This window comes from Pangasianodon hypophthalmus, chromosome 4 (genome assembly GCF_027358585.1).
Source record: "Pangasianodon hypophthalmus isolate fPanHyp1 chromosome 4, fPanHyp1.pri, whole genome shotgun sequence".
Lineage (NCBI taxonomy): Eukaryota > Metazoa > Chordata > Actinopteri > Siluriformes > Pangasiidae > Pangasianodon > Pangasianodon hypophthalmus.
The window spans coordinates 30,135,455-30,163,197 of record NC_069713.1 but is presented as its reverse complement, the minus strand read 5'-3'; the positions used below and the strand labels follow the sequence as shown (position 1 = coordinate 30,163,197).

The 27,743-nt window shown below is 37.1% G+C and overlaps 1 protein-coding gene across 1 annotated transcript in view; it reads right to left on the bottom strand.

The window, feature by feature from the left end:
- The window catches only part of ak5 (adenylate kinase 5), a 49,596-nt gene that overhangs the window by 10,945 nt on the left and 10,908 nt on the right, over positions 1-27,743 (bottom strand). The window contains exons 6-8 of the mRNA XM_026936490.3: positions 21,511-21,702; positions 6,283-6,373; positions 3,693-3,769 (exon numbers count right to left, since the gene is read on the bottom strand). Of these exons, the coding sequence (XP_026792291.2) occupies positions 3,693-3,769; positions 6,283-6,373; positions 21,511-21,702 (360 nt within the window). The remainder of the gene's footprint in view (positions 1-3,692; positions 3,770-6,282; positions 6,374-21,510; positions 21,703-27,743) is intronic.

Here is a 27,743-nt window from a genome sequence, read left to right as displayed (position 1 = left end):
AAAGTTATAAAGTTAAACTAAACTTGCACTTGTTTATATTTATAAGTCGGTAGATTTTACTATGATCTCTATTAAACTACAAAGTTTACTTAAAACTTTCAACTAACACCACGTTTGTTATTTTATTATGATTGGAACGTGGTAAAAAAAAAATAACCAAATTAAACGTCCTTAGCGTTGTTTAAGCGTTTTTTGTCTTTATGGCACAAAAACAAAGGGGAAAAAGTCAAAACACATCGAAAACAATGTTTTTATTGTTTATTTTGGTATTTTGGTGCAAATTTATAAAGAAACAATCTGAAAAGTAATATTTCAGTTGAGCCGATGTTTGTGTCTGAAAGTAAAGAAGTTTTTTTTCTCCGAATTAAACTTACGAGTTCACTCACTCATCACCGCTGATCACAAGACGGGTGCCGTCATTTTTTAATTTTTAAAAAAAATTTTTTTTTTTACTCAGAACTTGTATATACAAGTGTAAAAGTTAGGTCAAAAGTCATGTCATGTCAACACAATGTTTGTTATTTTATGATTTGAATGCGGGAAAAAAATCGGCATGCTTTGTTGTCTTGTTTGCCAAAAAAAAGTTTACATTTCTGATGAGTTTTTGTCTTTTTTGTCCATACACCACATCCAAAATTGTTTTTTTTCCTTTATGTCTTTTTTGTTAGTTTTTGGATGCTAGTAGCAAGACAGGTTTATAGCAGAGTTTGTTGGTGTATTTGGGGAAAAAAAAAAAAAAAAAAAAAAGATTTAGAGCCTTCATTTGAGAATTCAGTGTCACGTGCGTGGCAAGCAAGAAGTAAAGCTGTACAGCTGAGTGCAAAAGTTTGCGCACACCCCCACATGGCTTTGTTAAAGGTGCATTTAGAATGATTGAGAACTCAATGACGCTAAAAAAGAAATGTGGATCTATGACTTGTGGCAGCGTTATAAAAAAGTGAGCTGGATGATGGTAATGTGCAATTCAATACCGACCATTTTGTCATTAAGGGCGTGCAAACTTTTGCACTCCACCGTGTAATGACACTGGAGGGAATCCCAGATGATTTCTGTCATGGTTCCTTATTTGGAACGGTACAGAAAATGGTGTTTTACTGTTTTTTTTTTAAGTGAAATATCATGATAATATTGTAAAGGATCACAGGTTAGAGAATAACTGTGATGTGAAATGATTACGTAGGTGTTTCAGAACATCGCTGATGATTCTGAGCCGGTGATGTGGGCGGTCCAGAAGGGATGATGACTTACCGCTAAGAAGGCACATGTATCTGCACATGCATACACACTCCTACACATCAAAAAAAAACTACAACATGGACTAGATATCAGCACCGGCTCAGCAAGTGCGCTCCAATCGGAAGGATTGCGATTCGGGACACAACCGATATGAGGACAGACGAATGGTAAGTGAAGCCCTCATACGGATACTAAGATCCCCTTTTTCTCTCCTTCTAACACTCTCTCTCTGTCTCTCTGTCTCTCTCTATCGCTGAATCATGATTCCCAGCCGAGCTCCAGCTCATTAGCGAGGCTAACCTGTTACGGAGGAGTGTAGCGCTTCCTGTACTTGTGGAGCAGAACGTGGGCGGCACAGGAAGTGTTCAGAGTTCAGTCCTGCATGTTAGAGCACTAGAATTACAAAACCACTGGCTTACACGGCGTGTAGAAGTGTGCATTCTTTCTTTTCTCTTCTGTTTTCTAAGCAGGTGGTTGAGGGCAAAAGTTTGCATGCTCAAAAGTTTGCACCCCCTCCCCCGCCCCTTTGGTTTTTGAATCGCATTTGAATGATTTTACAAGTTAAAAATGAAATATGGGCACACTGTGAATGAAGACAGCGCCGATGAATTCTCAATTCTGATTATCGATTGATTTTCTATAACAGCGGCTCTCGTTTCTTTAGTAACATCTCATTCGCAGGAACTTGTACAGCGAACGCGCCATATAAACATACAGTCTGTGATACGGTGAAGTTATCTGAGAGGAGGCATTTGTTTAACATTTATGGAAGGAGTCTCCAGTGTCAGTGCTTTGTAACAGTCCGAGGTAAAGATGTAAAGTTTTGTGACATCTTCAGAACAGAGGAGTTTACATTTTGCGGTTTGTCGCTAACATGACAAAATGCTGTTTTGTTTTTGTTTTGTTTTGTTAACAAAGCCCCGCCCACCCAAACATCCTGTTCCACTCAGAAATCCGTCACGCCGCGGAAGAAAACGCGTTCGAAATTTATCTTTAATATTCATGAGGACACAAACACACCAGCTCAGAGGCAGAAATCGGACTCGGTGCTTTTGGAGAGATGACTTTGCCTGTTCAGATCACGCCGTGTTTATTCGTGCTGTTAATAGAAATGTTGTTTGTTCTCGCCGCTGAACTGAGCGGAGGTTGTTGAGAAAATCTCGAGAGTGGTGTGAACAGGTTGTGGGCAGCACCACCACGCTGAGCGCTGTGGGTTCTCTCTTTGTATCACTCTCTGGACCCACACACTCACACACAAAAAACACACAAACACACACTGAGAACTGTATCATCTGTGCCTGTGTTTCTACTTCCATTATCCACCGAGCGGCTCTCTGCCCACACCTCGAATCTAAAGTAGATTTATTATGGCTTTGAAGTGATTACAGACATAACTGACTTCCCTATATTTGGTTCTTAGCATTATATAGTTGAGTGCAAAAGTTTGTACACCCCAGGACAAAACGACAGAGATACACACACACCCAAAATGGATTTATATTTTTATATAAAAGTGTTAAGCTTTTTTATCCGTTCCTTTATTATAATGAATACTGTACATTAAGTAAGGAAAAAAAACACAACATGATGTGCTGTTATAGGAAAATAATCGACGATGTGATGGTGTAGTGAAGCAAAGTGACTGATACCAGCCAGAAGTTCAACAACTCTATCAACAATTACACCTGTTTTATTCCTCTTATACCACAGCAATTTGCCAGTGATTACAATTCTTATTTATTAAAGAACGTGCACTTTTTTTTATCAATTTATATTTGAAACTTATTGTTGCGGAATGTCCAAGCAAAGTTATAAAAGCTATATACTACATTTCTGTTGAACTCTCCATTCTGATTGCTCATCTTGTTGTTGTAACGTGATTTTTTTTTCACTATTACAATCTTTACATCATTGATTTGTGATAATGAAGGTCGTGGTGAAACCCAGCACTCGCTAGAAATAAAATTCGTCTCGTCCACAAACTTTTGCACTCGACCGTAGCAGAGCGATACGACACGTGCCGCGTTAAAGCGATCTGTTATTCGGTTAAGATCATGACCCAATCAGTCATTACATCACCTATGAATAAAATCGACGAATAAAATCGTCCACGTGTTACCGCAGAGCCAGCTCTCACCAGCTCACACCAGCTCACCCGTCATGGCGCTGACTCATCCTTCTGAATCTGGCGATTCAACGAGCCTCATCCCCAGCCAATTTGAGGATTGATTTTAATATGCCTCAATCGCTTAATGATGAATTAAGGAGAAGGGCCAGAGCTGGAGCCAGAGCACTCGGCTGTGTACTAACGACAGTTTAAATGGTAATGCGCCATTATAACAACGACAGCACTGAGCTGCTCCTAAATCACAGGCTTAAACGTTCGCATTAGCATAAAATGAGCAGAGAATGAGAAGGACCGAGCCAGGAAATGAAGTGAAAAGGATTCGGCATACCTGCTCGTCAAATCTGGAGGGAACGTCGGCGAGGCTGGTGCTGTCAGCTAGCACACTCAGGTCCAGCTCACTCGGGCCTGCGGACAAAATAATATACAACAATTTGTTTTAGTGTTTTACACCGCAGCGCTTCCGAATTCTTGATTCTGATTGGTCAGAGAGTGTTGACGTTATATCTCTACAGCTGAGATTGATTGACTTTATTCGTTTGGGTTTTTTTTTTGGTTTAGATTGGAGTTCGATGCTGTGTATTTCTGGCGTGTAAATGTCGTGTGAATTCGATTCTACTGTAGTCCAAACACTGTTACAATCTCTGCACCGACAAGCAAGTCTGAGGGCTTATGAATTACTCCACTCTTCTTCTCGTGTGCACTTGGAAACGATTGCGTCTGATTTGCTCGGACAAACTGCGAGAGCAAATCCTGACCTGCACTTTGGTGCCTTTCATCCTGGTTCAGGAGTCGTGCATGATGCTCGTTTCAAACACTGACTTATTGTTTCAACTGTGGTTTCAAAGGTTAGGTGCTATATATATATATATATATATATATATATATATATATATATATATATATATATATGTGTGTGTACAAAATGTTCTTATGGTTGCCAGATTGGATATTTGTGCCTCAGAATTTGTCAGTTTTTCATCTGAAATCTAATGTACTGACATACAGAGCATCACACTGTACTGACATTATATTGTTTTTAAGAGTGGAATGAGTACTTATAACCATGCCTTGATAGATTTATGTAAGATTTTTATGAATAACATATGACTTTCATGACACCATAATGACAGACATCATAATGACAGTTATGAATAAAGTATCAGTGACATTTACTGCGAGTTGAATGAGTACTTATAACAATATATATGTAATAACAATATATGACAAGTATAACAATATATGACAATGTAATAACAGATTTATGTATGATTGTATGAATAATATATGACTGTCATAATGCCATAATGACAGACATCATAATGACAGAGTTATGAATAGTGTAACAGTGACATATTGCTTATAAGAGGTGAATGATGTCACAGCAATATAATAACAGATTAATGTATATTAATATCGGGTCCTTTGGTAAAAAAGTGCTACATTTTTTTTGATTAAATTTTTACAAACAATATCATGACAATAATGACAGACATCATAGTGACACAGTTATGAACAGTTCAACAGCGTCATATACAGTTTATAACATATATCACTATCAGGGCAATGTAATAACAGATTTATGTATGTTTTCTCTGGTCTGTGTGTAAAAATTATGTTTTTAAGCATAACATAATGACACTATAATGAAACAGTTATGAATAGTTTAACAGTGTTTATAGGAGTTGAATGACACAGCAGTCCAGCAGGAATGTAACCTATAAATATTCTTATAGCAGTTTAAACTCACACCTATAGATGTGTGCTAATAACATTTACTTTTAATTTCCTGCCTGCTCGTCTTCCCTGTCTGTGTGACATTTTTTCCCCCCTCCTTTTACGTCAAATGATTTTTATCGACTCTCAAGGAGGATCACAGCCATTCTGCTTCTCACCAAAGGCTTCTAAATGGCCACGCAGCACAAATCTTAAGGAGTATCAAGAGGTGATTTTGCACATCCAAGAAATGGATTCGGCCCTGACAAAGTGGCTCTGTTCAAGAAGTAAAATAGCCGGTGCTTCATTCAGTCTACATGCTTCAGATGGGGGTGGGGGGGGATTTTAGAGTTCTTGGATTTGAAAAGCACCTTTTAAGATTTTTTTAAAACACACAACACCTTGCCTGGGACTGGGAGGCCTGCCATTTTCTCAGATAGTCATTTTTCAATGTTGTCACACCAGAAAATGGAAAAAAAAAAAAAAAAAAACGGTAAAACTATCAAAATAACAACAAGGTCCAAAGGTCCTGATTTTATTCCATCAGTTATGTGAAACTAGTATCCTCATGCACAGGCACACACACACACACACATATATGCTGACACGTAACATCCATGTCCTCAGGCGTACACACACACACACACACACACACACACACACACACACACACACACACACACACTGTAACTTAGTGAGCGAGGAGGTACAGCCGAGTGTCAGGTTATATGAAGGTCAGTGTCAGTGCTGTTCCTGCTCTAGAGAGTGTGTGTGTGTGTGTGTGAGATTAAAGCTGCTGGTTTAACATTTCCTCTCAGAGTGATTCCTTACCCTTTTCTTTTTTTGTTGTTGCGGATATTGTGTATTGATTGTGTTTCATTGGCTGACTTTTCTCAGATTGTACATGGAATCTCTCTAAATGTAAAAATCAAGCCAAGCATCAGAGGAAAACGTTACTAAAGTATAAAAATACTCTAGAGTTTAAAAGTCCCCTAGAAATATAATTTACTTCAAGTATGAAAGCGAAAGTGCAGGAAAGATTCAGAAAAGAAAAGAAAAAAAAAAATCAGGTACGTAGAATGTCTCATTCTGTCTGAATAATAATTTAAAGTAGAGTTGGAAAGTCAAAAGTTTTATGTGAAAGAAAAACTGAAGTAAAGAGACTTAATTACATAAAGAAAGTGATCACACTGATTAATCGTTACCTGCTACAGGTTCTTTGGTGGGGAAAAGCTTGTTGTCCACCATCATGCTGATGTCTGAGAAGACTTCCTCCTCGTCTCGGTCTGCGTCCAGCTGTGCAGGAAGAAGAGATACTTCACCATTCAGCTTCACAGGAAATGTGGAAATTCACCATTACTGTACACCAAGTATCAAATTCACAGCACACGAAATGCCTTAAAAATTGTTTTTAATGGAAATTGCCCTTGAATTCTCCAACGCACATGACAAATACACTTAGCACTTTATTAGGAACACTTGTACACCTGCTGATTCGTGCAATTTTCCAATCAGCTAATCATGTGTCAGCAGCGAAATGCATAAAATCATACAGATACAGGTCAAGAGCTTCAGGATCTGGACAGTTAAGATTAAAAACACGTCGCCTTGTCTTTTTCTGATCTCTAACTCTCTAGTTTTGGTGATTCTTTGCCCATTATATCCCCAGATTCCTGTCTTACGTGGAACCTGATGTGATCTTCAGCTGTCGTATTCCATCTGCCTCAAGGTTTGGACACGTTGTGTGTTGTGTGAGATGCTTTTCTACTCACCACGGTTGTAAAAAGCGGTTATTTGAGTGACAGTAGCCTATTCTCCTCTGACCTCCTCATGAACAAGGCGTTTCCGTCCACAGAACTTTCTGTTTTTCGCACCATTCTGTGTAAACTTTGTGTGAAAATCGTAAGAGATCAGCAGGTTCGCCATTCTGAGGTTTGATGCGAGCATTAACTGGAGCTCTTGACCTATATCTGCACTGCCGCCACATGATTGGCTGATTGGCTTACAGATGTTCCTATTAAACTGGCCGGTGCGTGTGTATTGTTTACATGGCGAGAACATGAGCTGAAAGACGTGTGGTGGGAATTTCCTCGTCATCCACCGTGTCTCAGTTTCGCTCAAAAATTCCCACGATTAGAAAAAGGTCTCCTTGACTTCTTACTGCTAGATGTTGAGAAAACTCAGCTCAGGACAACAGAGGCTTTAAAAAGTCCAGCTTTTGTACCCTGCCAAATCCTGTAACAGTGCACGCTTCGTCTGAACACTCCTACGCCTCACCGTCCTTCTAGTCTGTTGTCATGGAAACAGCAGCGAGGTCAGGTGGGGGCTTCTTCCTGTTCCTCCTCGTATCTTGAGATTTTTTTACCCCCCCTACACACACCCCCCGTGCAACAACCTTGTTAAGCGCTTTTCTAAAAAAGCTGGCGATTATCCACATCGAGACGATTTCCTTTTAAGGAGTGAAGCAGTGAATGAATGAAAGGGGAGGGGAGGGGTGATGATCCTGAGCGATGGAATCTTCATTCATTCATAAATCTCTGGCATTTTTCCTCAATCGTACTTCACTTCCTTAAACCGAAGCACATTTCGTACAGCAGTCAGTAACACAGGATAAAAAAAATAAGGATATGGCATATTTTACATTTCCTTCTACTGCAGCGCTGTTCGCTCAGAAGCTGTTGATTAATTTTCTATAACGGCAGCTCGGAGAGTAGTGCAGCTGCGAATCACATTAATGCGCCCGTTCTAATACGTTATTGTTCCTAGAGGAACGATTACACAGAGCGGGCGTTCTACATAAACAAATAGAAGATGGTGAAGTTTTCTGTGCGGCGATGTTTGTTTAACATTTATGGAAGGAGTCTCCAGTGTCAATGTTTTCTAAGAGATAGAGATAAAGCTGTAACTTTTTTTCCCTCTGATTTTTCACTCTCGAACGACACTCAACCCTCAACTTCATCCCTCCTCTTATTCGCCGTCGAGTTTGTTTACGTTGCCTTGGAGACGTCACTGTCAATCATAATGAGATCTGATATAGGCGCTAAATTATAGCGTACGCATCATTTAACTGTAATTTAATTGCATTCGAAAGATAAACTTTTCTTGGATCTGCCTTTAGGTTAATGTAGGGTACGATTTAAGAAAGAATATTTACACATTAGAAATCTGCAGAGACGTTAGAGACGTTAAAGGTCCAGAGCGTTTTTAAAGATCCAGGCGTGACATCACATCTCGCTCTGGTAATTAAACTGACCTTAGTGTGTAACTTCAAACAAAGGATAAATAAACAAGTCTGCTTGTGTGTGTGTGTGTGTGTGTGTGTGTGTGTGTGTGTGTGGAAATCTGGTGTGACGGTTAAAGAGATGAGACGAGCCTCATCATCAGATGCTTTAGCTCTCTCTCACATCTTCCTGAGACCGAGACCCAAATCACCAGCAGTGATATTTCACTGAGTTTAATGGAGTTGTTGACGTTGTGTGTTTTGTCCTGTACCCTAAAGTAGCTTGGTGATATATTATATACACATTACACCACAGCGCTGTCGAATTCTCAACTCTGATTGGTCAGAAAGCGTTGATTAATTTTCTAAAAACAGCAGCTCTGACTGTAGTTATATATAAATGTGGTATAAAATGTGGTGTTTTGGGTCTATAATTAGCATAATGCACAGCTACGCATTACATTGTTTTACATAATTTTTACAATGACAAATGTAAAAATAAATAATTTTTTTTTTCCAGGAAGGGACGGGCATGTTACACACTTGTTATACTTTTTGTGTTCATTCAAGTCTCTTTCATGCTACACACACTGCATGGTGCTTTCTGCCATCTTTAAACGTTACAGTTTGTAGAAAACGTCCCACAGAAAGTTCGTCCGTTTGATGTCGCGCATAAATCGCTGTGTGTTTGAAACATGTCAATCAAAACACCAGTTTTTAACATTTCCCCGAGTTGTCCTCGGCGCTGATCCTAAGCTTGTCTCTGCTGTGAGACGTTGTGTTAGACAACATGAGTGCAAATGTCACATCCCTGACGCTGAAATTGCTCATTTATTTATTTTATAGTTATAACGCACAACTGAGTGTACAGTATATTACGCATTTTACGCTCTAATATTACTTAAACGTTTACAAATCATTCTATCTGCTTTGACCTTATTGAAGGTAAAAAACTTTACAGTATCTCTGTGTCTTAAAACCACCATTTTATAATTCTAATGTATTCAAATGTAAAGGTTTAGCTTTTATTGAGTCATGTGACTGTTCATAGCTACTACAACGTACCGGACGGCATTAAATGTCAGTATAAATACGAATAAAAATGACATGTTCTGTAATAAATAAAAATGTGCAGCCAAATTGTTGTCGTATAAGAGGAATAAAACACTGTGAAAATAAATGGCGCACTAACAGCACTTCCGGTTATGTTTTATTTCTTACCTGAGGCACTTATAGTAGACTTTGAAGTACTTTTGAAAAGATTACATATATAAATGTAAGCCTGTTAGAAAAGACAAATAAATTAAGTAAATTTGAAATTTTTTAGGATAATACAAAATGAAACCCTCATAGCATCATAGATCAAGTCAAAACTGAAAAAAAAAACAAAGAAAAAAAACATATCAAACACCAAACAGTCAAGTGGTACTTTTTCCCCCTAATTTTCAAAATATGAATCAAATAAGAGGCGCACAAATTGTACAATACTGAATCCAATCAGTTAATTATAAAATTATGATATTTTACATGTAGTTTGCTTAAAGAATTTGAACAACTTTATCATATCGATTGGTTTAATTTGCATCATATAAGCCATGCGTATCCACTATTCTTTCTAATCACGGTTGCTCCGTTGCCATGGCAACAGCGAGACCGAAAACAGATCAAAGGAAAGTGCGGACGACATAAATAACTCCGTCTCCTCCGAATCTTCCTCCCCGATTCTCACCAGTCTCCTGTCAGAAACGTACCTCCCTCCCGCAGCTTCGAGTTCGTTAAAAGCGTTTAACGAAGGACCCAAATTCATCTGCGTGGCATTTTAGATCTTTGCGCCTCCTTTTTTACTGATGCTCAGCGTCAGACCGGCACCAGAGCCATGTCTGAACTCTCAGATATGCTCAGGGACAGATAAGAATGCAAAGTAGCTGAAAAAAAAAAAGATCAACATGGATAAAACACTCGCTTAGGTCCTTAACGTGGCGAAAATGTTATCAGAGTGGAAAACGTTTACGTTAACGTTAGATATGTTAGTCTGCGTGTAAACATACTGTAGCTAGCGAAAATGTGCATTTTAAAAGTGTGTATATGAGTCCATTTAAAAACATGACCCGTGTTAATTAAATGAAATAAAAACTGTATTTAAAAACCCCACAATAAGGTTCAGAACCTGAACGTGTGTTTTTTAAACAAAAACCGAATTTTGTTTTCTTTACACAAATTTAAAAAAAAATTTTTGCCTACTGAATATACATCAATAAAGGATTTAATTTTGCAGTCTGTTTTTCCAAAAATTAAATAAGAACTTTTTTAAAAATTCACATATCACAATGTTTTTTTTCCTAAAATTATATTTAAATAACTTTTTTGGTATTTTATTTTTATTTTTATAAATTATTTATTAAAGAAATCCACATGACTATTCATAATGTGGCAGTGGAATATTTTGCTTAATTTCAAGCATGAAATGACATTTAAGTCAAAAAATTCTTACATTATTAATAAAATAAAACCCCATGACCCTGTGAAAGAAGGCTGAGAAAAATTATTTGGAAAACGAATTCGATCGAATGAGAAGAATTCACATTCATATTTTTTGGAAAATCAAAATCTAAAAAAAAAAAAAAAAGACCTTTTTTATTGTAATGTGTGTAACAGTATTTTTGTTTACGGTTTTTGTGCCATATCATTCCGCATCAAGTCACACAGCTAAATAGTTTATGAAATATTTCATAAAACACTTTTTTCACTGGATATTTTGTAGCTCTGATGTACAGGCTAACATTAAATGGTAGCGTTGTCCTTGATATCCTTAGCATGTGTCGTTAATTTTAGTTTTCTAGAGTCTATTGTTCAAATTATACGTTTCAACAACATTTTAAATTAAGTCTAATTTTTGCATTTTTAAAGTTACTTTTGGGATTAAAGTTAATGCGGTGTCTAAGATGCTTTGCAGCTACGCCCAATCTTTTAATCATATTATCGTAAAATTAATTACACAAAAATAGCAAAGTTTATAACAAAGTCTATGGGTGCAATTTCACTTAATGCTGCGTTCGAGTGCTGTTGAAAACTGGGAAATACCAAATTTTCTACTTGGAAATTGCACTCAAAACTCGTAGGTTGAGAAACGTACCTTTTTTCAGAAGTGAAACTGGATGAACTTACAAAAATGTATTTACTTTTAGAGGTAAATTTTTCAGTTATTTGTTTCTGAATAGAGTTTGATTAAAATACAGTCAAAAATAATTGCGTTATTGTAATTACATTATACTAATTAGCTGGTTATAGTGATGTCGCACTATAGACAACGCTAGAGGTCAAATATGAAAATAGGCTGAATTCAAAGCAAGAAGGTTTTGTTTACTTCCTTGATTTTAAAAATATTTCTGATGGATAGGATTTCAGAAACGGGACACTTTGTGGATTTCAGTTGTAGCAAAAATGTATTAACATATCTATTGTGCTTCAGGTTTTATTTATTTATTTTTTTTCCTTTAATATTTGGAGTTAAAATCTCCTTCCTTCTTTTCTCCATGTTTTGGATGAATCCTCCTACAGAACAGAGTGAAGTCGAGTATATTAACGTCATCTGGTACAGTTTTCCGATGAGCACCTGAACGCAGCATTACAATATTGCTATCACATTGGGCCTGTTTTTTTTTTTTTTTTTTTTTTTTTTTAAATCATGCAAAAAGTCACGTGCTGTAGATGATGCTAAACTTGGATGCCTTGGTTACACACAAATGGCACCGAGATATCCCTGGGGAATTTAGCGCCTGGAGGATGACGTCTGGAATCAGTGTGAGCTGTAATTATCACTGAATTAGTCCCTGAAATATGCATAGCCTTCCAAATAGTTTCATTTCAATTTCCAGATGATTAACGTCATGAAACGTGAAAGCGTTTGAATTCATTTCCTCCGAGCGCTGGTGTGTACGCGTATGCATTAATACCTGACACTCCTCCAGCCTCAGCAGTAATTAAGGAGCATTACTGAGAGTATTAGTCATTAAGAAGTGATGAGTAATGCTGCTAAGGTCAAAATGACCACAAATTTTCAATTCAAGTGCCAAAAGGCTGTTAGCAAAAATGATTTAAATGATGGATAAGGATTGGCGTTGAACTAAATACACACCCTGGTTCCACTTCACTTGTGACACCATTTATCATTTTAACAAACACATTTTATACTATAATAGTGTTAATATAATCGTGTTTAAATACCAATACGCGCGTGTGTGTGTGTGTGTGTGTGTGGCGGCCTGGGAAAACCCTTCACGTGGTGAAATGTTGACACATTTCTACTCTGAATTTCTCTTTTCTAGAATTTCTCGCATTTTAAAATCTCCTTACTCCCAAAATGTGAAAAATGGAGGAAAAACAAAAAACAAAAAAAAACACATTTCAAGATTTCATTCCAAAAAATGCTGTGTATACTGCTACATTTATAACTTACCCTTAAAAGTAATAATGCAAAAAAATTAACCAAAAATTGTGTTTTAAAAATGTTTTTTAAAATCATTTCTTCATAACAATGTACACAGGGTATTATATGTAATAATAAACAGATTTTTTTTTTTTAATTGTCGTTATTCAACAAAGAACATTGTTGATATATTGATGTTTTCCATAATGATGTTTTTTTTTTACGCTGTTTTTTTTTTTTTTTTCCTTATTTACGGCAAAAGAGGCTGGTGAGGGAACAACTGTTTATAGCTGCTATAACGTAAGTGAGAACAGGAAGTAACTTGTTTTAAGAAAACGTAATGAACAGTAACACCACTCACCTGTCATTGATTATTTTCCTATTATATCATTATCAACAAATTCACGGTTTATTATTTTGGTCAAAATAATCTGATGGTCAGTACAGAAATAAACACTAATGCTTTACACTGCAATTCTGTCAGAGTATTTTTACTCATTTGAATAAGATCAACTTCTTTCTATGACATGAAGTTTGTATATATATTTATGATATCCAACGTTATTGCACATCTCATTTTTTTTGTCCAGTATTAAATTCTATGACTATATAATGATCGTTATTTTTTGTCTGAACTCCTTGTTACCATATTAACCAACAGAATTATTAACATTTTAACCATTTCATCGCCGTTCCATATAAAAGAACAACATTCTGTGTGTGATAACAGCATTACACATTGTTACACAGCCTTGCACGATGTTCCAAAACGCCTTTTAAATCATGTCCACGCATCCAATAACTTCCAATTAGCTCACAGTGGTGTAAGAAACCCTGAGCGCGCAGTCGAACAATACATTCAGGATGCAGAGTGAATTCAATTTGTGCAGGCTTGTCTGAAATTAAAGGGCTGGAACCGAGGTTTGGATTCGCCTCAGGGACAGAAATGTTATCAGTTGCTGTGAAGTCCCTTATTCATCATAATGTGTAATGCAGATCATCTAACAAATATGAGAATTACACACATCAATACACAAACCAGAGGCACATTTACACCCTGAATATGAAGCTTCAAATCATCTTCAAATATCTGAGATTCTGTACTCGAGATATGCTGAAATATTTGGAATACATTTTCAGTGTTTCAGACACCACTGAACTGAAAATATCAGACTTCACATTTACAAAGAAGGCGAAATTCATAACAGCATAATGCTACAGTGGTGTTGAAAGTATAAAATTATATTAGTGATGCACCAAAATGAAAATTCTTAGCAAAAAATCAACCCAATATTGATACTCATCCAATTATTTGTCTTTAAAAACCAAGCTTTAAAAAAATGATCTTTTTAAATTGAAGCAAAATAAATTTTTTTAAAAAAACTTACACAAAAACACATCTTTGTTTATTAATTTTATATTAATCTGTTTATCCTCTTTCACACAAAAATCAACTACATGTCAAATATAATAAAGTATAAGGTAAAAATATAATAAAATCAATCCTAACAAAAATAAAGTCATGTCTTTTTATACCTAAAATTTTCCAAAAAATAAAATCGAATTCCAATCTTTTTCATTTGTTATAGGATCTGATTTCATTTGCTCTAATTATTAGGTTACCTTTTGTATTTTGAGTAAACTGCAATAATTTATTTATCTTTTTTAAGGTTTGGAAAATTAAAGGGCATTAATCATTAATGCATCATTAAAAATGATAATTTGCATCATTAAAAATGATAATTTGACAAAATTAAGCTCACAAATTAAGCTGACAATAAATAAAACGAATAAGATCAACTAATGGCTTTGGATAAATAAGTAAGGAATAAAACACTTAGTGTTGTGCTTTTATAGGAAAATAATCAATTACAGTAAATGACGTTACTTTAATCACCCTGAAGTTCCCAGTAACAGCAGTGTTTTATTCCACTTATACCACAGCAATTCGCAAACAATTAAAAATTTTTAAACAGTATATTACATTTATGAGTTAATATTGTGGAACATCAACCTTGCCCAGTATCGTGGATAGCAATGAGACTAAGTTCACAAATTCAAATCAACAACATAGTGATCACGAACGAGGCAATTCATAAGTGTATGCGTTCCAGCTATCTAATTTTAGCTACATGTTACTCTGTAAATATTCTGTACTTTGTTATAATATTCCTGTTCGCTAAGTTTGCTAGCTAATAATAATATCCTGTGGTAATTTTTTAAATAAAGGGTGCTAGCACCAAGCTTAATACACAACTTGTAAATGCAAATGTAACTCCACTTGGAAATTTTAGAGTAGTGCTATCCTCGTAAAAGTCCTTGTAAATTCTTTCTTAGAAGGTACAATATATTTTTGGATTTTTTTTTCCAGGAATGATGAAGGCTTCACGGTATTGAAAAACATTTTAGGGTGTTTGCGTCAAAGCAGCATCTCCAAAGTTCAAAATTTCAGAAAAAGTGACATCACGTGTGTGTTTTTTTTTTTTTTTTTTAACCTCTTGACCAATCAGGTCGTGAGTTGGGAAAACACAAGAAAAATGAGTCTTGCTCCTAAGCGAATATAAGGAGATTTACAAAATGTTGAATATCCCAATATTCTAATGTTGCAATGTAATGAAAAATAATAATGTGACGTCCTGCTTTAACAATCAAAAAAAAAAATGCTCAAATTCTCTTAATTTTCTTGCTTCAAAGCTACAAACAACCTCCTCATCTCGTTCTACCAATCTTTATTACTGTTAATAATAAATCCCATGTAGATAGCAAGCTAGGCTAGTTAGCTAGCTGATACCAACTATGCTAGCTCTTTTTCTGTGAGGAAAAAAGAACATGCCAGGTGTGAAACAGCTTTAGTCTCTTTTAGTCGTTTGCTTGCAGGTGTCCCTATATTTAGTCTTGTTGTGTCTGATTCGTCTGTTTGTTTAGTCTTGTGGTTATACTGCACTTCTAATTATAGCAGATCTCTGTGTATTTCTGGCTCTCTCCCACTTCTCCTACTTTTCTGGTGTCGACCTCAGCTTGCCTGTTTTATGGATACCATTTATGGACTTGCCTTGGCTGGAGTGATCTGTCCTCCGATTTAGATAATAACCATGAACCTTGGATATGTCCTAATAAAGAGCTTCTGCACTCCATTATAGTGACCAAGTGGTGCCCAAGTGGTACCAAATTCCACTGTCCAAGCTTCTTCCAAAGCAAACTCAGATTTAAAATCTGAAAAATGGACTTGATGCTGGAGAAGAGGACGATGTCAGGACATGTCAGCTACAGACAAATCAGCTCTAAACATGTAGAATAACTAGGTACGTAGAACGACATTTAGTTACGTTACTCTTCTTGAAAATCGGCTTTAGTCCGAACAGGAAATTGCAAAAGAAGTCTATAAACATTGTGTCCGTTCGTCACCTTCCTGAGTCGTGTCGAGCATCAACAAACATCCAACAATGTGCTTCCTCTTTGTCTTGTCTTGTCTTTCCTTTTCACCCCGGGTTGCTTTAAAGAAACATCTCCCTGCCCACATGCATTTTTTTCCACCATGATGTTCCTCAGCTGCAGATGACATCACGCTTCCTTCCTGTCTAATTTAAAAAAATACCGTAAGCAGGAGAACGCTCTGGAAGTCAGACTGACACGACATGCCGATAAACCGCAAAAGTCATTTTCCCCTGTCAAGAGCCACTTGAAGTATGAGTCGCTGCATTTGTGGGGAGGTGGGGCAAAAAAAATACGCGGAAATAGCTGGCATCAGATATGAAGCAGACCTCATCACTCATACATCAAGGCTGGAAATTGCTGGCATGTAATTCTCCTTTCGCAAAAATGAGATATTTTCCCTCCAAGCTGAAGCAGGGATTCTGATTGGTCAGAAGGTGTTGATTAATTTTCTACAGCAGCAGCTCTGACAGTTGTGCAGCTACTGCAGCAAATTATACAGAGACATGTACGATGTAGGCAAAAATAAAAAATTAAAAAAAGTGTGTAATCGTTGACGGAGAGCTGTAACTTGAAGTTTTCCTCCACAGGAAAGTCATCAGGACAGAGTAGTTTACTCGTTACAGTTTCTCAGTAACATGACGAGCTGCGTTTTTTTTGTTTTAATAACTTAATAAAACAGAGAGAGAACACATTTTTACCGACCTCACATGGTTGAGTTTGTGTGAATGCTAAAAGGAACGCAGGAAAATAACAAGTTTCTAGTTGTAATGAAAATATTAATTATATAGCTAGCTATTTTACTGCACTGACGCTACTAAACAAGCAACACGTGCTTCAGATATAAATATATCACTTTTAAAAAATGACTGAAAACCACAACAAAAGTACATAACAAAACACAGGTTTCTGTCAGGTGTCTATCCATCCATCCATCCATCCATCTGTCCATCCGTCTGTCCATGCTTCCATTTCGTGACTTACATTTGAACTAAAATGATTATTTTTAATCAACTATTTTTAATTCTTTTTTGTTTTCATGCAAAAAATTCCTCTATTGATCAATCAGAGTTGCCATTTACTTTTCAAACTGTGTACCAGATGAAAGTCTAGAAGGCACATTGGCTTTTTAAGCGTGAACAGAACTCAAACCGCTTCCAGCTTGCCACTAATGAGCTCTTATTTTCAGTCCAGTGCATTTCGAGAGAATGTGAGGTGTGTGCTTTGTGTACCTCAGTGGGGCAGTAGAGGAAGGTAAGGGGGGGTGAAATTACCCTGACCCTCTTCTCTGCCCTATCAGAACTCCAGCATATGATTTACATGAATAGCTTTTTCCATGAATTTCATGAGTTGCTGTACTAGCTGGTGGCTCAGCTTGCTTGAACCCCTAGCTACAGAATGAATTTATTTCCTAGAAGAAACATGCATCACACCATGGCATGAAATAGCATTTCCAGAAACGGCATGTGGAGTGGTGAAGGTCTTTCAAACAAGAACATACTAAGAGCAACATCTATATTTATAAATTAAAAAAATTGTGTAGTATAGTATAGTATACTACTTACTAATAAATACTATAACAGTATAGTAAAAACTAACAAAATTGCATACTAATGAATTCAGTTGTATTAAATCTTTACTTTAAAATAATTCATTATTAATAAATATAGTATACAGCTGGTGTACTTATAGTGTCTTTAAAATATTTTTCAGAATATACTTCAAGAATACTTGTTTTCTCTCAGCATAGTCCAAAGGAAAACCAGAGAACTGCATCTTTAAGAAAACTGAAACTGGTCCATTTTGTGCGTTTGCCATAATGAATAAGAAATATGAGTCATTTCTACATAACATACAAAAAACTAAAGGACATATTACTCCAATAAAATAACTCTGATCCCAACCAGTCTATGAAAATGCTTTCTATATGAACAAAGTATACACATTTACATATGTTTATTTTGTGTTATTTCGAATGTTTTTTTTCTCAACGTCTCTTTTACATATTGTTTCCCCCCCCGACTGTGCACATGAAATATAATATACAATGGTACTGCTTTCGTTAATGAAATACTGTAGAGAAAACATGACACACTGAAAAGCAAAACCTTCAATGCATTGCTCTTACTCTTCAGAGAAAGACTATCAGCGGGGGATTTATTTATTTTTTATTTTTGCATTCCACTTTCATCACTGCATTGCAGTCGTGCCGCACTGAAATGCAATCACTGTTGATTCACGGCTCTAAGCCACATTCAGGGGCGTGGCTGTAATCCTGAAAGCGTCATTTTCCAGAAGACGTTGCCGGCCATATAAAGACACGCCGTTTATAGTTTCAGACTGGATTCTTCATTGCGACTGCACCGACTGTTAAACGTTTAATCATCAAGCTTTTCAGAATTCACGAAAACCTTATAGAAGCTTAATAATAATAATAATAATAATATGAATTAAAATACTTACAGCAGGACACAACTAGGAGTTACATGCTCTTAAATTTCTTACTTTCAGTGCTTACAGTGAAGGCTTTGCTTTTCAGTGTGGTACGTTTTCCACACGTCAGTTCCAAATGTCGAGCAATCCTGTATTGTGTTTCATGTTAATCAAACCGCATGGGAATAGATGTGCTTTTTATTTGGGATCTTTCTAAACCAGGGCCTTATATTGCATTTAAAAGTGTACCAATGAAAATACTACATACTACATACATATATAGGCAAGAATTTAGACTAGTTTCACTAGCATAATATTTCTGCACTAGCATAATATTCCAATTTCAAGGATATCAAAGCTCCCAGATACGTCCAGGTTTTGATAAATTGTGGCATCAATAGGTTCGAAAAAATAAAATAAATAAATAAGTGATGTCATTATATATAGCATTTATATGTAAAGGAAAACGTCTGTTTAAAGGAAACGAGCTCCCAGCAGTTCACATTTCCATTTTATAGCTTGCATTATATGCAAAAACATAACTCGTGACTACTGCTGTCCTTTTAGTGTTTGTGCAGTGCTGGAAAATGGATCAATAAAAAAAAAAATGACCCTGGAGAATCATCAGCAATATTTTGTAAGGTGGCAAAAGTCCTGTATCTATCACAGTCCTGCAAAAGTGTCCATTTTCAGCTCACACAACAACCCATTCATGTCTTGTTTCCTCTCTTTCTCGCAGAAATTCAGCTGGAATCTAATCTGACCCGAGCGCTTTGCTGTTCACCCTGCGTGCAGCCTTTTCATAAAAAAAAAAAAAGAAGACATTTTCCAGGGAAAAGGAGCGGACTCAGCTGGAAAGAGCCATACTTAGCATTACTCGTACGCTTAGTAAAGCAATCTGCACAGATCTGACACGGCATGGACGCCTTCTTCTCGCTAAGAAGTTCAGCCTTCTTTGGTTTCCATGGTTATACACCTGAGGGGTTTGAGGAAATGGGACAATTCCCCCTGTTACTTGGGTTTAATTAATGCTGAAATGAGCTGGTTCCAGTTCCAGTGAGTTCGCACAAGAATGATAATCTTCAATGATTAGCATTAACCCTTATCTGCATATGGCATACGCATATTGTTTCTTTATTCTATAATTAATAATGTATGTTTCTTTATAGCTTCTGGTCCCTTCAGGAAAATTAGCGTGGATCATGGAAAATAATCAGCTTTGGGGAGGTAGAGTAACTCCAATTCGTGTCGGGCCACATCACAACACCTCATCGCTGATTATTTTCCTATAACTCTCTTTCCAAAGGTGATTACACAAGGTGCACAAGGCAGACTCCAAACCTCTCCCATCCTCTTCATATCTGAGGAGTAAAGCTATGTGGTTGCTAACGTGTTTTCGTAACATTATCAAAGTTTTCATCTAAAAACGATCTTATTTTTATTGTGATAAAATGTTTAATCCCCTTGAAATAATTCTGCTTTTTGTAGTGTGCTAAAGCTAGCATACCTGATGAAGTGCATGCAAAGTAATAAATATGCTTTAGGAAGCCAATGTAAAAAAAATTGCTGTGGTAGAAGAGGAATAAAACACTTTCGCCTCGCTATCCTAATGATATCCCCAATACGTAAAAAAAAAAAAAAAAATCCCCAATATATCGTAAATTCACCATCTCAGGAAAAAGCAATATAAATTATGCATATGGCCTGTGCTTGGGGATCGTCTTGATGATAGCTGTGTGAATGAGAATGTCATCATCATGCACTTATCAGTGTTGGCATCTTGGATTTTTCATCTTCTCGCCCTGATCGTAAACACAACGACACAACCTCCAGACGAAATGACCTTTTGCGGTGAAGTCTTGCGCTGTTACTTCCTACTGCGCTGATGAATTGAGTAATCTACTCAACGTTAATCAGGGGAATCCGGGACGTCACGTAAAACATCATTTAGCTCTGTTTAAACTTAAGGTCATGAAAAGCGCACACTTGGGCTTCTTTATAACATTAGCTAGCTTATTTTAAATGAAGTGAATTAGCTAGCTATATTAGTTAGCTTGGATATAGTAGTTGCAGTGGAGAAGAGCAGGGTTTTGTTTCACTCCGGAAAAGCACTTTAAGTAAAGTATGTTTTTTTTTCATTATCAGACTCCTTTGTTGTCAATGGCCAATGGTGGCTGATCGTCTTGAACGTTTACTGCGTAAAATTTGTTATTTTCATTTGTTATATAGTCCCTAGTATTATCTAATTAGAGAATGTGTGTATTGTTTCAGGGCTGGCGATCGATCTGGGTCCGAACAAACATGAATGTGAACCTTCAATCCGGTAGTGATGGGAAGCAGCTCAGCAGTTCATTCTTCCAGTTATTTTTTCCCACAAAATCAGAGCCCTTGACTTCCCCTAATACACTACCAGAAATGCGATCCTGTTGCTCGAGCTGACAAGACCACACAAGAAAAAAAGCGAAACAAGCGCTTCATTATTCGTGTCAGGCTTGGCTGTAAATCGTTACGCTACACTGAACAAGTTGGAAAGATGTTTCACTGGATGCATTTCGCTGCATGTGATTAACATCAGGCCTACAGAATACTGATGAAACTTCTGCCAGAGTGTCACGAAAAGAAAAAGAAGAAACAGTCTCTTCAGATGCGAGTTAGCTCCCAACATTTATCTAAAAAGAGCTGGCTCCAAAAGCTCAAAGCTTTTTACATTCCAGATGCATCACGTCTTAATTCAAAATGTTCAATCATTAGCAGTTAGCAATTTATGTCGAAAAATGAGCAATACATGCCACTAAGGTAATAATAGATGACTGACACACAGGTGATTGCTAAGTGATAAAAAGCATGAAGAATGAGTTTATGAAGAAAGCCTCAATTCAAAATGGCTGGCTATTTTTAAAACCCAAACTTCTGTCTCCTTACCGTGACGATGAGGCCTTTCTCCTGGAAGTACTTAACCAGTGGCACTGTGTTCTGTTTGAAGTTGGCGAGGCGTCGCTCGGTGGCTTTAGGGTTATCGTCCGGCCGTCCCTGCTGCTCCGCTCGCTTCTCCAAACGTTCCTTTAGACGCTGGTTAGAGCACGCCAGGAATACCACCAGGTCTGGAGTACAAATCTAAAGACAGGTGATATACAATGTTTTAAAAAATGCATGATATAATACAATAGTATCTCTCTCTCACCCAAGGACGCATCATTGAACCAATACTTACAGACAAAATCTCTCAGGCAAATTGTACTGTAATTACATTGAAAAGTTCTATAGTTCGTCACGGAGTTATGGGAAAAAGTATGACCAACTTTGTTACTAGCATTAAACGGTTTAAGATACACACTCAAAAATTGGTGGAATTACTTTTTGGACCATGCAGAATCACTGCACCAAATTTCATTCAAAACATGCAAACAGTTCCATTGGCTGCAGTAGAGTTCCATTGTCTAAACAATCTAAAAAAAATGTCTTGGCATTTCCATCGCTATGTGTTGAAAGGAACGTGAGGGTTAAATAGATACAAATTCAAAACTGAACTGTTACCCCTGTGTAGTATAATTAACCATTAAGTAAGGAACACAACACTTGTAGACGTGTTGTTATAGGAAAATAATCAGTAACGTGAAGCAAGTGACGTGAATCATCCCGAAGGTGATTATTTTCGAATAGCAGTACATTTTGGAGTGTTTATTCCTCATTCAACACCACAGCAATTTGCCAACAATTATACATTTTTATTTCTTAAAGGACAACACCTTATACTTGTTATCCATTTATAGTTACATTTAATGTTGTTAAATTTGAAATGTGGATTGCAGCCCTGTTTCTGGAATCATTTATGTTTCCTTGTTTGGTGCTGAACTTCAAACGATGTAAAGTATATTTGAATAAGGTTGGAAGAATTTAATTAAACATTCAATCACACATTTATTGTGCTGTCATGATCTACGTTTTAATGCTTGCATATCCAAGTAGTCAAATAGCCGTGCTTGTATCTAGTTACCATACCATCCCACCTCTACCAGCTGAAGGTTCGTTCATCTTGAAGCAAACAGTCATGACTATGAAGTCTTATGTTATGAAGTGGGGGAAAAATGCCATAGGGACCTTTGTTGGACTTTACGCAATAAGCTGACACACACTCTGACGCTTGGCTTTGTCTTCCTGTCAGCCTCGGTGCCAAACATTAAACATTCCCAAATCAAACATTGACACAGCCAGGCTAATTTACGGTTACTCAGTCGCATCTGAGGGAATATCAAACACTCATTAATCTGTTCATGAAAATGCGGCACAGGGCTTTGAAAATTATTTTCTGGAGAAAGAAATAAGGGAAAGACAGAGTGACGCTGAGGTCAGATACAAAACGAAGGCCTGGAATGATGTTTCATAGGGCACTTTAGTGGTATGGCACACATACAAAAATAATGCCTCTGGCTGATATACACTTCCTCTGCCCTCCATCCCACTTTCCATTGAAATTTCCCATGGGAAATTCCATTTCTGTCCCTGGCCCCTCTGGCTTTCATCTGTTCATCTTGGCACTACCTTCACGGTCTTCATGATCTACTCATTTTCGGACACCAAGACTCACTCTTTCTCACTTTGGTGCCATTGTTGAGTTCTCATAATGCTAAAAAAATGGACCTAGAAGTCACATGTTCACTCAATGACTGACTGACTGCCTTGTGATGTACATTTAAAACGTTGGCCAGTAATCCAGAAATCAACATTAAACCCGGAGAAGAGTTGTAAGGAACTACATCTCTACTCCACTGTGTCAAATCTTTCCCCATCCATATTAGGTTGGGAAAATAATAATGCATGTTCAGTGCTTCTTAAGATGCACCCTTTTGTTGTGGTTGTTATGGTGATGAGATCAACATCTTTAATGTCTGATTGATAGACTGTGACTTCACCATCTCCCCAATCTTCCACCATTCAAACATTTGAGAATTTGTGAAAATTTGTGGTAAATGAAGATGAAGATCCAGAAAAGGAGATTTCCATCTCTCCCATCTTTTCACCAATCAAACGTTTGAGAAGTCATTCTTATCACCATAGCAACCATAGCAAACCTGAAAAGCATTGGAGTTATGTTCTTGCTCATGAACAGTCAACTGAACAATTGGGAATATACAGTAGGAAATCAAGACCTGTCTGAATACAGGTTAGGAAAATAATAACACATCTTCAGTGCTTCTTAAGTCGCATCCTTTTCCTGTGGTTGCTATGGTAATGGGAAAAGCATCTCCAATTTGTGGACTGTGGTCCAGCAAAATTACACTCACCTATTTGTGTTTTTGTCTTGTCTATTTGCAATCTCTCCAATCTTTTGCCAATCAAACATTTGAGAAGTTGTTCTTATCACTATAGCAACCATGGAATCGGAGATGATACTTCTTGGTCATGAGTAGTCAGTTACAACAAATGTGAATCCAGATTTGGAGGGGAAAAAAAAGAATACAAATATTGAGAAAAAGATTTCTCAATATCTTGAGGTTGGGAAAATAATAATGCATTTTAAGTGCTTCAGAGGTTCCATGCTTTTACTATGGATGCTATGGTGAAGGGAACAGCATCTTTAACATCCAATCAGTGGTCTTCTGCCAACTGAACATTTGAGAAGCTATTCTTATCACCATAGTAACCATAGCATTGGAAACTTTTTACGTTCCTGCTCCAGATTTATTGAAAATATTGAATTTTTTTTATCTCTTCAATTGTTCGCCAATGAAACGTTTGAGGAGTTGTTCTTATCACCGTAGAGAACAGCAAACCTGAGAAGCATCCAGGACATGTGACATTCTCGCTCATGAGCAGTCAATTGGACATTTGAGAATCTAGATTTGTGGAAAATGAAAAAGACTATCCAGAAAACCAGATTTGTCAGAATACGGGTTGGGAAAATAATAACGCATCTCCAGGGCTCCTACCATATTGCTATGGTGAAGAACGTCTTTAATTTCCAATCAGTGGTCTGTGATCCAGCAAAATTAGACTTGGATAGTTTTTTAGTGTTCAGTTATTTGTCTAGTCTCTCTACTTATACACCATCTTTCTAATAGTACATCAGCCAGACACTCGGGCAGTCATTCCCATCGCCATAGCAACCAAACTTTCTGGATATTTGTCTTTGTTTTGTACAATCTGGATTCTCGAGTGTCCAATCATTGGACCCCTGGCGTGCAGGGTTGTTTCATCAGCGCAGTTAGAGGATTAGGGCCCTTGTTATCAGTTGGTAGGACAGAACAGTGGGACAGGTAGCACCCTGATTACAGGATTATTCCCCTCAAACTCGACTACTCCTTGGATGTAAACTCACGGATTGACAATCTTCATCACTGAGTTGCCATCTTAAATTCCTCACTTTCCTTGTATTTGTTCCAATGTCCTCCTTTGAGACATCATCCTGGGTTTTAAAAAAAAAAAAAAAAAAAAAAAAAAAAAAAAAAAAAAACCTAGCCTTCACTCACTCTCTCAATATCCCACTCCTCTTTTTTTATTACTTCGCAAAACTTCAATATTTCCCTCTCTAGTGTGCCAGTGGAAAGCGAATGATCTTGTCTCTTTCCATCACTTCCATCTTTTTTCCCTCCCTGCCTCCCTGCCTCCCTTTCTCCATCTTTTGCTCTCCAGATACTATGCATGCTTCGCGTTCCCTCATTCCATCTATCTTTTTTTTATTTCCACTGCAAAAAAGCTGCCATCCATCACCTTGTATATCTCTTTTCCTCACTATCTTTCTGTCTTGCTCTCTCTCTCTCTCTCTCAATCAAATTTACATGAACTGTAGACTCTACATAAGTCTACAGCCTATTGCAATAGAATATAAAAAAATAATTAAAAAATCTACTTATATATATATATATATATATATATATATATATATATATATATATATATATATATATTACACACACATGAAACATGTAATGGTTAAAATGATTTTTACACAGCAAAGCCTCCTTTTCTGGCGTCTTTATGTTGTTCTGAAGCAGCTCAGTACATTTCTGCACAATTTCATAATTTTGCTTTGACGCTTTTATTTCTTGGAGGCATTTTAAAGCGTCATCATGACACACAACATGTGGCTCATCTTCTTCGCAGCACTGACAAACAAACAAACAACAAAAAAAAAAAATCATTCAGCCTTTGCTGGTGAAAGGCAAACTGACTCCACATCATCATGTCTATATTTTCTTCCACGCTTTGACACATTAAAACATCAGTCTGTTTGCCGCCCGCTGACATTTTCCACTAATATTTGGTTGACATTTGGATGACATGCGAGGCTGAATCTGTCATCGTCACTTCTAAAGCCGGGGTTTGCTTCCATCTCCGCTCCTAATCCACTCCCTCCTCTGACTCCGCCACGCTCCCTTGAAGTTCTTCTTAATTAATGCATTTCGCCCCGTGTTATTAGCTCAGGATATTACACAGGGCTAAAGTTAGAACTGGACGAGGACTCAGAACAGGACACATCCCAATATCTTAACTCATTCTTGTATATCAACTCCAAGAACAAAGATCTGTGAGGTTTGAGGCACTTGTGTGTTGTCGATTGACCTCTTTTAGACCACAAATCTCCAATGGCTCATTTTCTCAATTCATTTTACTGGTATTTGTTCATTGTAAACCATGTTTGTTGAGCTCATAACCAATACGATGGTCTAAGACTCTTTGCTAGCCTTTGAATTTTGTTTAATACAGCGTTAAGCTAGCTTTAGTACTCTTGTCGATTTTCAGCTTGAACTTTGTACAGTGCAGCTTTGTTCTATTTCCGTAAGTTGTGTAGATGAACTACATGCTTGTATGTACTTGATATTTATCAGTTTCTTCGTATATACAGCTATTAGGTGTGTAAACCTCAAGCTTCCACGATATGGTATGATTTCTATTCTTAAGGAAAAGATTGACGATATGAACTTTGGTCAGAATCAGGCGTAGACCTACTGTTAATCTGTGAATGATAATGACGTAGAGAAGGACTATTTTAAGTTTATAATACAATTTTGATTCTCAAGGCGATTCATAAGGCAACATTATCGATATTTGACGTTACCACTGAATCTGCTACAATATGATTTCAATTCATGAGGCAATGATTCAGTACAATTTTTCAGATTGTTACACCCCCAACAGCTATAGACATCAGACTCTGTCAGATACGTGTGCCTTTCACAGCTGTGTGGACACTGTAGGGGTGCCATTTCTTTTGCCCTTTACTACTGTTTTTGGTTAGTTATTGAGAAAGTGAAGATGTATTTTTCTTTCAACAGAAAAGCTACTTTAAAAATCTCAGGTACTGTTTGTTTATTGTTTGGAAGCTCATTTTCCAGCAGCTTCTTTTTTTGATATTTTTCAATACAAGCACATGATCGTGACAAATCAGGTGTCTGGAGTCTTCCGATTTATGTTACGACTCTCTCTTTCCACTGACACAACACGTCTGATGTTAACTTGTTTCTAGAAAAAAAAAAACCCTTCTCTCTCATTTTGCTCCATTCGACTTCTGGGGTTTGATTAATTCCCAAACGCAAGATTTTTTGCGGCTAATTTCTCGAATGTCTGGGATGTCTGGAATTAGCCTAACGGGCATTGCTTAATCCTTTTAGAAGCAAGATAAACAGTCCTTATCTCTGTGTGTATGCCTTGAAGCTGGGATGACGAGAACATTCAGCCACAGGAAAGGTCTGGAGGCGGGATCTATCACGTGTTAGCCCAAATCTAAGGCAAGAAAATGGGCCATCAAGTGAAGAATCTTTTCCTTACGCTTCCTTCAGCATGTCTTCACTCATAACTCCTTTCAGAGATCAAGGCCGGTTTTGGAGCTGAATGAGGAGTAGGAGGAGGAGGAAGAGGAAGTGCACGGGAGATGTTGTGTCTCATTCTGCACTCTTGTTAAGTGAGAGTTGTGACAGCCAGTCGAAACAGCCAGAGCAAACTAATTACTGTAATGGCACAGGCTTTGCAAGGCAGTCATCAGTGATACGCCGTCTCCTTTTATTGGTATACCGAGAACCATGTACCATATCAAAGGAATGTCTTCTAGACCACAATCAGAATTTCTATAACTCCAGCTGAGAAGATGGACGTGATGCACTCAATCATAACATGGACATTGTAAGTGGTTGAGCAATAGGCAATCTTCCTGAGGGTGC